The sequence below is a fragment of the Apus apus genome, chromosome 7 (genome assembly GCF_020740795.1).
Source record: "Apus apus isolate bApuApu2 chromosome 7, bApuApu2.pri.cur, whole genome shotgun sequence".
In the NCBI taxonomy this organism is placed as follows: domain Eukaryota; kingdom Metazoa; phylum Chordata; class Aves; order Apodiformes; family Apodidae; genus Apus; species Apus apus.
The window spans coordinates 4,004,334-4,019,763 of NC_067288.1; the positions used below are offsets into that span (position 1 = coordinate 4,004,334).

The 15,430-nt window shown below is 41.3% G+C and overlaps 1 protein-coding gene across 3 annotated transcripts in view; it reads right to left on the reverse strand.

Moving 5' to 3' along the window:
- ABL2 (ABL proto-oncogene 2, non-receptor tyrosine kinase) overlaps positions 1–15,430 on the reverse strand; it is a 48,035-nt gene that overhangs the window by 15,453 nt on the left and 17,152 nt on the right. Inside the window, exons 1-2 of one of the 3 annotated variants that reach the window (XM_051625800.1) lie at positions 9,778–10,012; positions 175–345 (exon numbers count right to left, since the gene is read on the reverse strand). In XM_051625800.1, the coding sequence (XP_051481760.1) occupies positions 175–345; positions 9,778–9,844 (238 nt within the window). In that variant the 5' untranslated portion in view covers positions 9,845–10,012. Of the gene's footprint in view, positions 1–174; positions 346–3,758; positions 3,868–9,777; positions 10,013–15,430 lie in introns of those variants that run through there. The other 2 variants (XM_051625801.1, XM_051625799.1) reach the window with 2 other exon arrangements.

Genomic DNA, 15,430 nt, shown 5'->3' on the forward strand with positions numbered 1-15,430 from the left:
AGGTGTCTCTGCAAGACAAGTGAGTGAGGGACCATCTACTTGTAGTCATCACTTCAGAGAATAATCTTCCCTAACTCCACTCAGTCCTGTTCCTATCCAGAGAAGGATCCTGCTTTCTATTTTCTGTTGCTAAGTTTTCAGCCTAGGAGCTGCTCTGTGGTGTCAGAGCCTTACCTTTGGTGATGCTGAGCGTGTTGTCGCCGCTTGCTACAAAGTCATAAAGTGCAACAAAGAGATTGGGATCGCTCTCAGTGGCTCCAAGCAGGTTCTCCTTGGAGCTCCATCTGATGGCTTCGTTCAGTGCCTGGGGTTCAACATCACAACCATAGGGGCGGTGCAGGGCCTCTGAGGAAAGAACAGGTGAGGACATGACTTGGTGTACAACTGCAAGCAGATCAGAACCCAGTGTGCAGCAGAGCAAAGCACAACATGCTCTTTATGGAAGGAGAACACCACATCTACACATTTTAGATCAGTGTTTTTCAATCCCCACTTTGCTGACTCTTCATCCTACAGGTTACTCCTAACAGGGCCTGGAGAAGGTGATTAACTGCCTAGATACCAAGTTACATCTATAACATTTCTATGGAATATTTATTATATATACTTCTATTTATATACACACGTCTATTTGAAAATATTTAAGAATTAAGTGCTTTTTTATCATGTGAAGTAGTGAAGGAAACCTTTCAATGCTGAAATGTTATGTTTTATGTCTTTGTTCTTTCTGTGGCTCAAGTAGATAGCCTGGATCTGAAACCAACACTAGAGATACAGGTAAGACAGACTGAATTATGACACAAATTAGGTCTATAGGTTGGGACAGTAACTGATTCAGGATTAGCAGGAATGGTGGTGATTTATAATACATTTCAAGACTGTGTAATGATGAGATGAAAAACTGACAGGGACAAAAACAATCTAAATATACAAGGTCTTGGAAAGAACTGTAGTAAGAAAAGCAAAACTGCCCAAACACTTCATGGTAGTGGCTCTGCCAAGCCCACCATTGGCTTTCTAACCCAGAGGGAGGCTTTCCAGGAATATGTAGCAAAATAAATTTCAATATTAAGACAAGAGGAAGAGTGATGATGTGGTTTCATACATGTGGGCTGCTCAAAAGGGCAAAAAATACCAAGGTGTAAAGATATAAATATTTTCTTTGATGGCACAACTGATGTTAAGTTCCTGTCACAATCTGGATTTCCAAATTCTCTTCAATTCACTGTAAAAATACTTAATTAAATGCACCAAACACGAAAAGCCTTCTTTAAAAAATTGGGATGCTTTTTTCACTTTACAGCCATTGCTTTGGCCCATACCTGAGGGGCTGAGATGTCAGGCTCAGGATGTTTTCAAGAAGACCATTGTCAGAGAATGTGTATGTAACACCCCCCCTCCCCACACTCCCATGAGATTTATGTTTGTGAGCAAGAGCTTGTCTATAAGGCACTTTTAAAAGGGAACAAAGAGCTCAAATGTAATACTGGGTGGGAAAACTGGGAAGTCAGTGAGACACAAAACAGGAAGAGGCCTGTGCCAAGTAACAGGGAAATGTATGCCAAATCTGTGTCACAGGACAGAGCTCAAGCCTGGAAAATGGGGATGTAAGGGGTGTCCCCAGCATCTACATGCAATCAACTGTATTGTAGGCACATGAGAAAGTAAATGGTTGAGGTTTGTTCCATTTTGTTTTTAAACATGTAGCCTAAGTGGCTTTTGACTGCATTTTTGGTAATAATTCAGAGTTATACTGCTTGCTCCTCACCTTGCAATTATTTAATAACCTAACTCCTGAGCCTTGCCAAAGGAGCCCTCTTATCATGATTCTCCCAGCAAGAACTGAAGTGATGAGTGATTAAGCTACCAAGAGGTAACTCGATTTTTTTGTTCCTAACCATCAGCTGCAATTAGTTTTACAAGACACTAACCCATCAGACTGGGTGCTACCATGTGAAAGAGAGGAAACCCTGATGACTGCTCAGCTACCTGCATTATAGCATAGCTGCAACATCCCACTGTAATTCCGTAGAGCTGGGTGTGTGCATATGCATGTCCAGTTGTTAAACACCAGGAAAGAACACCAGTTCCTACATCCAGCTCTCTTTATGGAGTAAAAATACATATTTAATTAAATAATACAATCTTTATACTCCTCCAGCGACTTGAGTTAGAGAGAGGGTTTCAGTGCCTTAAGCAAAGTCACTCAGAGAATGTGCTATACAAGAAATCTGACTTGCACATCACTGCTAAGGAGCAAACACAAAAGTAGGCAGTGTTTCCAAAAAATATCTGACCTTTCAGCTCCAAAATACCTTAATGGCATCTAAATAACTTCCTACTTTCAATTATGTATCTGCTGAAATGTGAAAGGCTTTGAACTAAAACTTAAGCATTTGTTCTAAAGCAAAGTTGAACGTTTCTTTCTCTAACCAGAAAAGCTCATGAGCTGAGCATCCAGCCCCTGCTGATCAGAGCACTGAGTTGAAGCGTTTAACCAAGTGCTGGATGGATGGGTCAGCCTAAAGCAGCCCAGTGTCAGGTCAGCTTCAGAGGTGCTGCAGGAAACCCCAGGACCAGCTCAGCCTGCCCACCCTGAGCCCAGCAGCAGGCACAACAGCCAAGGCAAATCCAGCAGAAATGCCACCTGCTGTTTAGTGCTGAGCAGCTCTGCCCGCATGAAACCACTGGTGGTGCTGTGCTGGGTTGCCAGCGAGGAGCCAAAGCAGATGTGGGGCTACCACCACTTCCTTAGGAATGCCTGGGAGGCTGGCACGTGTTCTTAACACCCACTTTCTGTACAAAAAAAAAAAAGCCAGCAGAAGTTAATGTTTGATGAGGAGCTTCAATCACGTAGCGACAGCGCTTACCTAAAAATCACATTACCTAAAAATCAAATGCTTTTAAGAGTTCATGTCTCGCTAACTTCCTTCACTTTCATTTTTAGAGTGACTTGGATGCTTAAGCAACTGTAAAGGTTATCCAGAATCTACTAAAGGGGAATTTACCAGGATGTAAAAGTACCTACTGCAGGTTATTATTACATAATCACCTGTGCTGCTCAACACAGCGTGGGATCTATACCATCCAATATGTACAGATATGGGAAGTCAGTGAAACATGATAATAAAATAGACCTTGTTTGGGAAAATAAGATAACCAGAGCATATCAGAAATTATACCCCTCCGATTGAATAGTCTGCAATCTCTATTCACACCAAGAGTAAGGAAATGAGCTGGGAAGTTTTGGGTTTTATCAGCTCCTTTTAAAGGCTAACCATAAATCATATACAACCACTTTCATTTCCTATACAATGGAAAACTTACATCATCCTTTAGAGAACAAGGTAGTACACGACTGTGCAAGGAGGTTACGCTTCATCCATCTCCTTCCTTTTCTTTATTCCCACAATACAATTTCCTTCTCTCCGGATATGAATGCCTTTCCTATTCAGCCAACGTGTTTTGTCCCCTACCCTGTGCTGCCAACACAACAATTCCTGAGCTCTTTGTTCCAAGAGCAGGAGGTAGATATGCTAAATTTTGAGAATCACATCAAGGGCTGAAGTGGTCTCCGTTTCTGAAATACTAAATGATCATAGAAATGAAGCATTTCAATAATCCTAAAACCTTCCTGCCCAAGGCTGGTCTCATACTACAAGACAAAGATAGACCTGAAAGGACCCACATCTTCCCTGAAGCACTCAAGAGAAAAAGAGGAAAGGGATGGCACAGCATTACATCCCTGAACATCATACCTGTGAAACTCGAGACGTCAAGCTCAGAGGCTTCCTCACCAAGACAGCAGAGCAGCTTGTCCCCTTTGCCATAGCTGCTAGACTGGAAGAGGGCCGTCCCCACAATCATGCTGTGCTTCCCAGCAAGCACAAGAGGCTGCTTGACCAGAAAAGTCCTGGGCTGCCAGTGCCAAAAGGCCACCACGTGCAGACAGTCACTGCTCACAAGGCTGACAGCCAGTGAGAAAGCAAACACTGCTGAGAGGCTGAAGGAGAAACTTGAGAAAATCGAGCTGCTGGTCAACTTGGTTATTAGCTGGAAGTGAGGGTGGAGCTTCCCAGGGAATGCTGAACAAACAGAGGATGTGGGGACTGGGCTGCAAGTTGAAACAACTTTGAGATGAGCTATAAGACAGAGCTTTGTTCCGCTAAGAGTTAGGCAACAAAGTGTTTGGGAGGAAAGCAAACAGTTTCCTTGGAGAAATTCCTTTGTACATATTACAAAACAGATCACCCATTAAGGGGACCGCCCAGATTGATTCATTTTTCCACTCCACATAGCATTGCTGGAGCACTATTTACATGAATCAACAGGAAAGGATGGTAGTGAAAATACACCTCTAAGAGATGTACAAGCCCTGGCAAATAAAGGCTCTTGAACATTTCAGGATCTCAGAAACAAACAGAAAACAAGGGCAGGACAGTATGTCCAGTCTGAGCTGCCTATCTATAAAATCATGGAATGGTTTGGGTTGGAAGGGACCTTAAAAATCACAGTCCCTCTGCATGGGCAGGGACAAGTATTTGGTGATTTAGCTCTCCAAAAAGTCCCATCAGATTACCTCTCAAAAAACATAAGATTTGTTGGATGAACTCCTTAAAAGCCCTAGTTTTCTAGCACAGGCTGCATGGTTTGTAGCAGGACAGGCTCCTCCTAACGTGGATGAGGAAGGGTTAAAGAACAAGCTATCAATGTGGAAGTTTCACACCTGGGAGGGTGGTGGGCCTGCAGAGGGGTATAAAAGTGAGCAGGGAAGGGGAAGTGGTTTGGCCTTTTGTAGGGGGAAGAGGAGCTGTTGCAGCCCACTGAAGGAGGGAAAAAAAGCAGCATTTCTTTAATCCTTGAACTCCACCATTTTGTGAAAAATGCAGCTGCATCATGTGGTGAGGACTCAGATCAGGCTAAAGGTAAGAAATGAGCCACCTGGCTTGTTCCAAATATTTGTGTTTTGTAAGGCTGTGGAAAAGCACTATGTAAAATTGTGGGTATGCTGTGGTGACAAGGAGTTGCTTTTCCCTATATGGTCTGTGACATGAGGTGTTTCTCCTGCCACCATGACCTAATGTATGTGGAAAAAATAACCAGACAAAGAAAATACCTTAGGATACCTGTATACTATTGTCTTCCTGAAGTTCTGACAAGAGGGCAACCTCTTTTCTTCCTCCTCTGAAACCAAGCTCAGTGAATCCTGCAGCATGCTACCCAGTCCTTAAGGTTGAGCTACCTTTACTTAAGAGCTCCTCAGCTTCCTCTCTTTTCCTCTTCGGTTTTGCCTCTTGCAGTTTTGTTTTCTCCCCTCCTAATTGCTCCAAGTGCTCTAAATTACCCTGTTACTGGTACTAACCTCAGCACAACTGTTAATAACACAAAGGATAAGTAGAATTTGTAGAGACAGACAGCACAGCCTCAGAAAAACGTGGATGAGCTTTGTGACAAATGCACTTTTCAGGTGGGTCTGAAATGGCACCAGGAAATGGCAAGTGATGCATCAAGTTGTGGCTAAATTAGTCTTAGCTGTAATAGTTAAGAAAGTTATTAACCAATTTACTTGTTAAAATACAACAGATGAGTATTTGGTATCTCTGGAACAAAGAAGGATTAATAGGAAGGCAGGCTGGATTAGGAATGTAACTTGCAAACACATCTATTGATCCCCTCAATTTTAGCCTGTAATAAGAGTACTCTGCACTCACTCTTCTGAAGGAGTTCCACAGAAGGCAGGACATGGGGTGTCCTTGCAGGGTGTGTAACTGTTCATAAGGTCTTGTCAGAAGCACCCAGGGAGAATAAAATAAGGCATCTTTCTGTGTTCTAGATGAGAGTTAGTTCTTTTACAACAGATTTTCCTAGATAGTTGATTAAACACTGTGGGCCACCACACTGACATCTGCATCCTGTTCCTAGTCATTTAACATTAACTGCACAATATAAAAATCTTAATTCTCTTACGCTCAACTTCCTCAGTGCAAGAATTCACCTTTCAGACACAGCAGCTCTTCCCAGCTTTCCAGACTATTCCCTGTGGTGCCCTTCAAAGCTGTTTCCTGAGAGTGGTTGCCCTTCCTGTACAACTTAAATCATCCATTTAGGAGCATTTCTCTAGTTCTTCCAGCAGTGGGGAAAAGTTGAATGTAAGGAAATCTTGCTGACTATGCTACTTTGAAATGTAGAGTTTGGGGAGCTTCTAAAAATCTGCTACACTCTGAATTTATTAATCAACTGCCAGTGTCTCTTAGTCAAACAAAAGGATGCGTAGATGGAAAGAGGTCTGAAAAGGATTTGGTGCTGTTGGAAGCAGGCCAAAGTGATGGATTTGTCAATGGAAGGGAGAGAGACAAAGAAAGGGTTATAGGATAAATACCACTTATTGCATACAGCCTTAATCTGGTATCTTAGGATTTTACATCAAAAACCATAGGGTGTATATTTATGTGTGTGTATATATATATACACACACATAGTGTTCTATCTTCTGGTTTCTCACATGCCTCTCTTTTACAAAGGAACAGTTTTGTACAAGGCCACCAAGGTATCTGCATATTCTACATCTTTCACTTTATTTTCACTTTGAGTTTGCAAATTAAATATCCATGATGCTATTTTACACACTATATGCTAGCTTTTAAGAGTATGAAAGAATAGGTAATGGTCAACTTAGAGCACAAAAAGCAGACCATCAAGTAACTAAGTACTGCTAGGATCATCAATATTTTCCACAGCATCTTCAAAAAACTGTATCACTTTACATCATTATACTTTGAGATCTTTAACCAGCTTGGCAGTGGGAGGTTTTCTGCCTTAATGAATACGAGGAAACAAAATTGATAACACAGCAGCAAGTGGGTTTCCTATTTTGCTGACAGGATTGGAACGGTATCAAGTTCTACAGTAGCTTTGTTTCTGAAGCCAAGTCTCAGCACTTCCTACTAACCAAAAATACTCAAGGCAAACTACATACTAAAAAGCAAACCCATGCTCAACAGGCCAAGTTCCTGCTGTCTAATAATGTGGTAACATGGAAGCAGACCTATGAACTTTCTTTACCCTGTAACAGACTTAAGCCCTTACCTAAATGGACCACCTAGTCTTTCTGCTGACATACAGGCTGCCATGAAAAACACCAGTTTAAAAGGGTTCAGACAGCTCACATATGGCTTTGGTAAAATGCAGGCAACCTAACTAAATGCCATTCCCAGGTGTTCCTCTCCTGTAAGCAACCAGACTCTTAATAACTTGGTTTGCTTGAGCTAGGCACAGCCACAGTTAGCCTTTGGGCCTCCCACAGAGTGGTGCAAGGTTTAAGTACTGTAAACAACCCCCTGTTTAAAGCCAAGAAATACAGCTCCAAGCCAAGAACTTGGGATGGGCAAGGAACAGGTTTCTATTTCTGGTACCAGCCTGGGAGAGACAGAATGGGAGGAGACTTCAGAGTCAGCAACAAAATTGCATCACGAACAGCTCACATCATATAAAAAGAAATGTTTCAAGCCAAGCTGACAGCACTGTCTTGCCTCAATTAGCAAAAGAGATGTGAAACAGAAAAGGTTAATAAAAGTGAGCTTTGGTATCAGAGAAATGTATGGAGAAACCTGGAAGTTCTCCATACAGCTCACTGCCTAACTGCAGATTTATTTTGCAACATGACAAACTGCTGCATGAGGTATTCCCCTGTACTTATTTAATGGTTCAAATGGTGTGTCTTCACTAGAAGACATTATTTTTGGCTAGCTTGATATAAAAATCCAAGGGCTTTTGGTGTCAATTTTAATTGGTAGAAGGAGAGAGAAGGATTGATCTCAACTAGTGACACCAGTGGATAAAGAACTCAAGACATGGCTGTGTACCTGAATGTGACAACAGGTTAGCTATAAGATTAAAACAAACTGACACTGATAGAAGAACTGCCTGCCTACAGTTTCACTGGTTCCCATTATCCTCTTCTTTTGCTATTAATGCCATCAAACATTCAGAGGTGTTCCTCAGCCTGTTTCCTTGCTCAGGTGTCAGTGACACACAGGTATACCATTTCTTCCAGCACCAGCTTAATCCAACACTTGTCTATTTTCTCAGCTTTTTTCTGGTAAAGAAGTGTCTCTTTGGTACAGAACCCAGAATGAAATAAATCAAGCTGTAAGTCACCAAAACTTCTACTGAAGCATTTGGTAGCATTGCTCTTTTAGGAGAGAATTTGAAAGTAGATGAAGTATTGATCATCTTCTGTACAAACACAGCTAATGCAATAGACTAGCTCTCATTACCTCTAAGATTTTCTGTCCTCTCAGAACTCTGCCAGGAAAGTGACTCTGGGGTAAAAGCAATTAAATGAAACAGGGTTTGGTTTGGTGAGGGGTTTTTTGCATTAAAACAAACCAAACCACTTTAAGTGAGGAACCTGTGAGCACAGGAGAGCTGGACTTAACAGTCCTTAAAAGGTGGAATGAATATTTCCTGCCCCAGGTATTGGGAATGGTCAGAAGCACCAGAATCCACCCAAAAGGACCAATCTGACTTCTTTGAATCTGCCTCTGGGTGAGGAACTGAAACCCAACAGATAATAAGAAAAACTTTCCTGCAGTAAGAAAGATTTTAATGCAATTAAAATTCTGCACAAAAAGGATTTTAGGATGAAAAGCTACAAATGTAGCCTCTTCACAAAATTCTGAATACTGTATCAAAATGTTTGTTACCCTAATTACTAAGGATTTGTTCAGCTCCTACAAAACTAGTCAGCTTTACAACTGCTGGTATCTAGAAATAAGCAGAAACACCACCAATTTTAAATGCTCTGTTTTACATACCTGTTTCCATTGAGTACTGAGGTGATGAAGTTCCAATCTCTGTTTCTCTGAACCCTGCCTATAGTGGCCAGGATCCACTCCCACAGTAACACTTTAAGGCAAAGGAGTGCTATGAAATGACATCCAGATTTAAAGATAACTGGGAAACTGCACACATGTAGATCAAAAGTCTGTTTGACAATTCTTCCTCTGTCACAGTAAGTTCCAGTAAGCCTCTCCAGTATGAAGGGTAAGGAGGATTAGGTCACCCATTCCTTCCCCAGGAAAGGTGGGATGGTCAAACATTATGACAACTTACAGCAAGTCACTCAGCACTTTTTTTTTTTTTAAATCCTTGCTTTGGGAAAGAAGTTGCTTAATGTGGATTACACTTCACTCCAACAGAATTCCTGAGGAGTCCTTTATACCAGCCAGATCAAAGTAAAGATATTATCTAGTTCTAAGCAAATCAAATGAATAGCTATTTACTCACACAACGTTAAGGCAAACATTTGAAGCAAGAGTTCTTCCACAAAAAGACTACTTGAAAAATCATGGCTCTAACAAGACCTAAGCAAGCCAGAAGCAGCTACACTAATGGAATCTAACTGGTGAGATGTTTATTTTGCACATGTAAAGCACTAACTGATCAGACCTTTGAGTTAACATGACATAAATGTCCAAGCTGCTTTTCAAGTGACATAATTACATCCTATTAGAAGTCTCACAGTATTAGGAACTCAGACTCAGCACCTGGAACAATGATCACATTAAACTGTTTCTCAGCTGACTTTCTGAAATTTATTTTTGGACTTCCTAGTTAAGAGGGAAAACCTGGAAGGATATGGTAGAGCATAACCCACTGACTTGTGATCTCAATAGTGAAAGAAAATGTCAAACAGCTCAAATTTGAGCTGATGTCACAACTTGAGGCTCAAGTAATTTATTCTTGCAAGTGCCTTGGACAGGCAGCACTGCTTACCTTTTGGAGGATATTCGGAGGGCAAAGCTCCCCAGGTGAGCTGATACAGCTTCAGTTTCCAGTACATGAGTTTAATTTTTTAATGGAATCCCAAAACGCTTGTTAGCACAGATGCGACTTCTCAGTTCCATCCACCCACGCTGAATATGCAGCAACTGCCAAAGCTACAGAGTACTTCTGTTTTTAAAAAAAAAATTCTCTAGCTAAAAATAAATCACAAAACTGTCAGCCTCGTTTGTCAGCAACCAATATGCTGCTCAAGCCATTGTCCACAGCCGTTTTCTTCTCTTGAGTAAGAAAGAGTTTCCTTTTTAAAAATATTTACTTCATCTGACTAAAAGACTCTTGTGATCTTGCCTCTATGAAATATATTTGTCTTAGAAAATAAACAGCAGTTCCCTTCCTCCAAGAAAAGCCGAGCTTTAGCATGAATACTTGCCCCAAAACTGCATACTGTCTTGTTGATGTGAATGTGGATGCTTGTCAGAAGAACCCCTGAGCCTGGTCTTCAGCTGAGCCCTGGCTGAGGCAGTTTTGGTCGTCTTGCTCCTTCTCTGCCCTACAGGCTGATTCACTCTTGCGGGGGGCAGTGTGAACACGCACGTATGAAGTCAGAGCAACGCATCCATCACGCTAAACTTAGCTCCTGGCTGCTGTGCCACTGCCCCTTGGTGAAACCCAGCCACTTGTCATTGGCTCTGCTGACCAGACAAAGGGCTCCATTCACCAGCGCCGTTTCCAACAGCTGCTAAATAACCTGGTAATACAAACCCCAGCTGCGGTAGGAGGGAGAATTCCTAGCTCAGCGCCGACAGCTTTGCAGTTTTGGGCTGTGTCACTGCATTTGCCCTTTCAAGTCAACTAACAGAGGTGTCTGAGTCCTGTATTAAGACAAGCATGTAGCCACTGAAGTAACGTTTTTGGAAAATCCTCTCTGGGCCATGGCAGAACTAATAATACAGCTTTGAAGGAAAAGAGATGAATAGCAAGACTGAGCAAGTTCAATACTCCCATTTTAAAAGTAATCAAAGCTACAAAAAAAGTCACTGTTTGAATTACTGGTGTAGTAAAAAAAAAAAAATCAGTTTCATTACAAAGAAGGATAACTGTAAATAAATGAAGATTATGAATAAGTCAAGTGGATCTGGATTGAAAATGCACATATAATTTAGTAGGTTTGTGAAGGATGTTCAGTACAGATCTTGGTATTTCTGGACAGAATCATGAAAGTGTTTTTAAAATAATTAATTGAAGAGACTAAGAGTAGCCAAGATATTAAACTTGAAGGAATTTTATGCAGCTAAGACACAAACATACATTTTATGTATGTCTGCTATTGTAGTGGTAGCATTTACTGTGTAGTTAGGCACTGAGATGAGTTTCTGTTTTCAGGAAGTATTTCTTGTTAACACTGAAACTATAGAATATTGAAAGGAAGCATGATAGGAAAAACAAGTCCTGCCTCTCAAGATTTAGCAGAACACTTAATGTCAAAAGCAAGTCAGCCAGCTGACAACTGGGATTCTTCAGTCATGTAACAACAGCCATACTGTGTCACGTATAGCCCAGCATCCTGCCTTTACCACTGCCAGCAGAAGTTGCCTGGGGAAAGGTAATGATCTTATTCCAGCACACCTCCTAAGCCTCCAAGATGCTGCAACTCAAGGTCTTTCTAAACCAGAGCTGGTGCAGTTGTAGTTACACTTCCTAACAGGCTTCTTCCCTAATCTTTCCTGCTGCTGGCTGAAGTAATGCAAACTAAACTTGTCACATAAACAACATCCTGCTGCAATGGCATCGATAGCTCAGATGCACACTGTAGCATAAAGGACAGGCTCTTACTTTTTTGAACATGACATCTGCTAGCTTCATTTGATGTTCCTCAGTCTGTACAGTGACAAATCCTGAACCTGTTGGTGCTTTCCCTGCCACCTGTGACATTCACACTCCTCTATCTTACTCTACCTCAGCCACCTCTCTTCCAGGCTGAACAGTTTGTCTCAGGCATTCTGATGTTGCCATTGCCCTTGGACACCTTTAAACATTCCTTGGTGGAGGTTTTTTTCTAGCTCTACCACACACCTCTCCCAATACCCAATCAGAATTACACACAGTACTCAAACCATAGCTTTGTGCAGTGGCAGAACTATGTATTTTTCTACTCCTCACGCTCCCTGCTTTTTGGACTATACAATTCTAAATGCTGTCATGACACTGCCTTATTACAGCTGAAGGATTTATTTCTCTTTTTGTAGTAGTCAGCTCAAAGCTCAACACCTCACGTGCAAAGCTTGAAATATTTTCCTCTGTGTACCACTTTGACAGCTGTACACTGAACACTTCTTCAACCTCCTGCAATTCTTCAGGCAACTTTTGTCTCTGCTGCCATTAACATCATTGACAACTGTACCATCTTGCTATTTGCTTTCTTCCTCTTCACATCATTTGTCACAACCTGAGAGCAGATTTTAATTAAAAGAAACCACAAGGTGAATTGAAGAAAAGTTTGAAAGTTGAGTAAAAGGCATTTTCTTTATTCCTATTTGATAGCTACTTCATTTCTAGCATCTTTTCACCAAACAAAAACATGAATGTGTTCCAGCAACTTATATACTATAATCAGTGATTTGTACAGCGTATGATCTAGTTAAGGCATCAGATAATGCAATCCTATGGTTAAGGGCATTAAAAAAAAGGCAAAAAATTACTTTGCAGGGGAAACTGATGAACTAGAAGACTGGTTAAAAAAAGGTCTAATTGGCTCCAGGGAGAAACACTGCAGGAGATGGGAAACTTGAATGTGCCTGGATGCAAACAGAGCAGAAACATCCCATAGCTGATGTTTTTCCTACTCATTTGTTTTCAGAGCAGTGAAGAAAAGGAAACAAAGTGGAACTGAGTGATTTAACTCCCCAGAAACATCAGGCCAAATCTTTTGACCAGATTCAAGATTACCATTTCAAAAACCAGAAATTGCATGGAAAATGCTTAGATTAACCTTAAATTAGGCCAGCAAGGACAGAATCTGAACCATAGACAAATAAACATCATAAAGGAGGTAGATGCAATTCCAGACTTACCTAACACTCTGCCAAAAGACAAATCCCCACAAGTGCCAAGATCTGTTGCCACTTTACAATGCTAACCTGAACACTAACAGTTTGATTTCCTATAACACTCCAAACATTCTTTCCTTGTGCTAGGGAAATGTGGAAGAGAAAAAAAGTTGTAGGAACTTATCTTAGATTGTAAGGAGTTTGGAGCCAATTCTAACTAAATTAAATCCTGTTTTACCACAAAGCCTTCTATTTACCTGGAGCAAGAGGAGACAGACAATGTAAGTGATACTGTAAGAGTAAGACAGGCTTTTCAAGACTGGATTATGCACGGTAACTTAAAAGCATGCTAAGAATTAACCATGAGAAGGGAAGGGACTAATGCTGACTTAGCCCCCTCAAAATGCAGATGCTTCAAAACCAGAATATAAACACGTGTTCTTTTGGACTGCTTCAGTGATGAAGCTCACCTGAGTGCTACTCCCCTTGATTTTAAGCAATTCTAGTCCTCTTTTGTTCTGATTTTCATCATGTTGTTCAAGAGGTTTTTGAACAGAAATGCAAAATGACAAGGAAAGAATTCCCTCTCTTCTAGAACAGATCCAGCAACTAGAAGAAGTAAAAAATTATTTAATTTTGTCATTTGCTTGCCATACAATTACTTGACTAATTTTTCCTGTTCAGAGGGTGAAACAACAACTGAGTGTTGACACAGGGAATAAAACCCACTGCTAGTTATTTAAAGAGTCTTCCTCCCACTTCATACTGGCATAGCTGTCTGAGACATCTTTCCTGCTGCCAGTATTTGTGGTGGTACGACTGGGATGCTCAGAGGATTGGTCAGGATGTTGTCAGCTGTTTTTAACTAAAGGCTACTCTAGCCTCTAGTAGAGTGCCTGCCTTTGGGTGCCACCTCCCCCAGTGCTTAACTTACTCCATCTACTATATATATTCTGACAGAGGAAGGAAGAGGGAAAGGGCTGGAAATTCCCAGTGGGAGGTCTAACATTGCAGCTCACTCAGCAGTTCGTTTCCTCTCCCTCTGTAAAGTACTGGTTAGTTCCTAAATTGCATCCATTTACAACATCAGTTTTTGTGGATTTCACTGTAGTGAGTAACATGCTTTTCTGTAGAGCCAAGGAGTACAGCACATCATGAACTGGAAGGATACATCAATATTACCTGGCTTCTTGTGGCACTGATAAGTGTTACACCAGCAGCAATGGTGGTAGTGACTAGGAGAAATGCTCAAAACTGCCACTCAAGTTGATAAGTGTTATCACTGATACATGACATGTGTGAACAAGACAAAAAAATACGATGTTGTGAGTCGTAGAAAGCAGAGAAATCAAAGCATTCCTATAGCTCACAGGAGGACTTGTGCAGCCCACAGGAGGAATGGCACCTCTACTCTATTGCTATCAAGGAATGGGGAAACTATGAAATGTAAGATGACTTAAACCTAAACTAGAAAATAAGATCTCTGGCAAAAGAACAATAGCTGCACTCAGTTTCATGGCAAGATTTTTTGCCCACTGTGCTGTAGAGCTTGCTTTAAGGGAGGCACAGAAAACTGCTTTTTAATTCAAGAGTGTTGTTTTATGAAATATAAATTTTGAACTGAGGTTGAGATCAAAGTCTAACTGTGCTACCCAGAAGAGAACTTGCTTGGAGCACCCTCACTTCTGGTTTGAAAGGCCAAGAAAAGTCCCTTACAATATTTGTTTTTCTAATTTGACAGAGTTCCACCTCATTCCTTTTTCCTCCCACTCCAGGGAAAAACATTCCCAGTTGTTGCTGGCCTGTATAGGTTGTCAGGACAGCTGACTGCTTGGATTACACAGGGCTATATTGTATCCCCTCAAGAACCAGGCACACTTTGGGACCAGGGCTCACTACTGGGCTGTATGAACACACCAGGTGCTGTCCTGAAGTTGAAAATTCCAAGTCAACAGACAGTCCTGCAGATGCTTCTCTCACAGGCATTCTCTCTCGAGCCTCTTACAATACAAACTTTGAGTAACTAAAAACATGCTGAACTTGTACTCAGTTCTGACTTAGCCTCTTAAAGCAAAGGGACAGAACATTGCCTTTTGTCCAGGTACTGGAAACTAAACCAGCTTTGGCTTTTGGTAGCTTGGGAGAAAATTTTTCAGTTAAACTTCTACTATTTACAGCAGTTACTTGTGGCAATCCTGTATTTAAATGTTCTCAAAATAACTGTAGCTCTCCTCCATGCAGCAGCTAGAAAGCAGAACATTTCCCATCCCATGCAGATACCCCTTCCAGCCCAGGGCTTCTCTATCTCATCCTTATGGAGACCTCTTATTTATCATTCCTGCTACCAGCTTCCTGAAATGTCACTAAACCCCTCCCTTTTAGGGCATTTATCTATTGAAACTCCATGCTATTGTGGTGTGTTTCTTAACTCTCAAACTTCTTTGAAGTACCCTTGAAGTAAAATACAAGCCATGCCTCAGCTCAGGACTTGCTATTTGGCAAGCAACAGAGCACCCAGAAGCAGAAACTATTAACTTCAGATTGAAAGCTGCTTTACCACGTAGGTTTAAAATGGGTCTTTCAGTTTAGAAGGACTT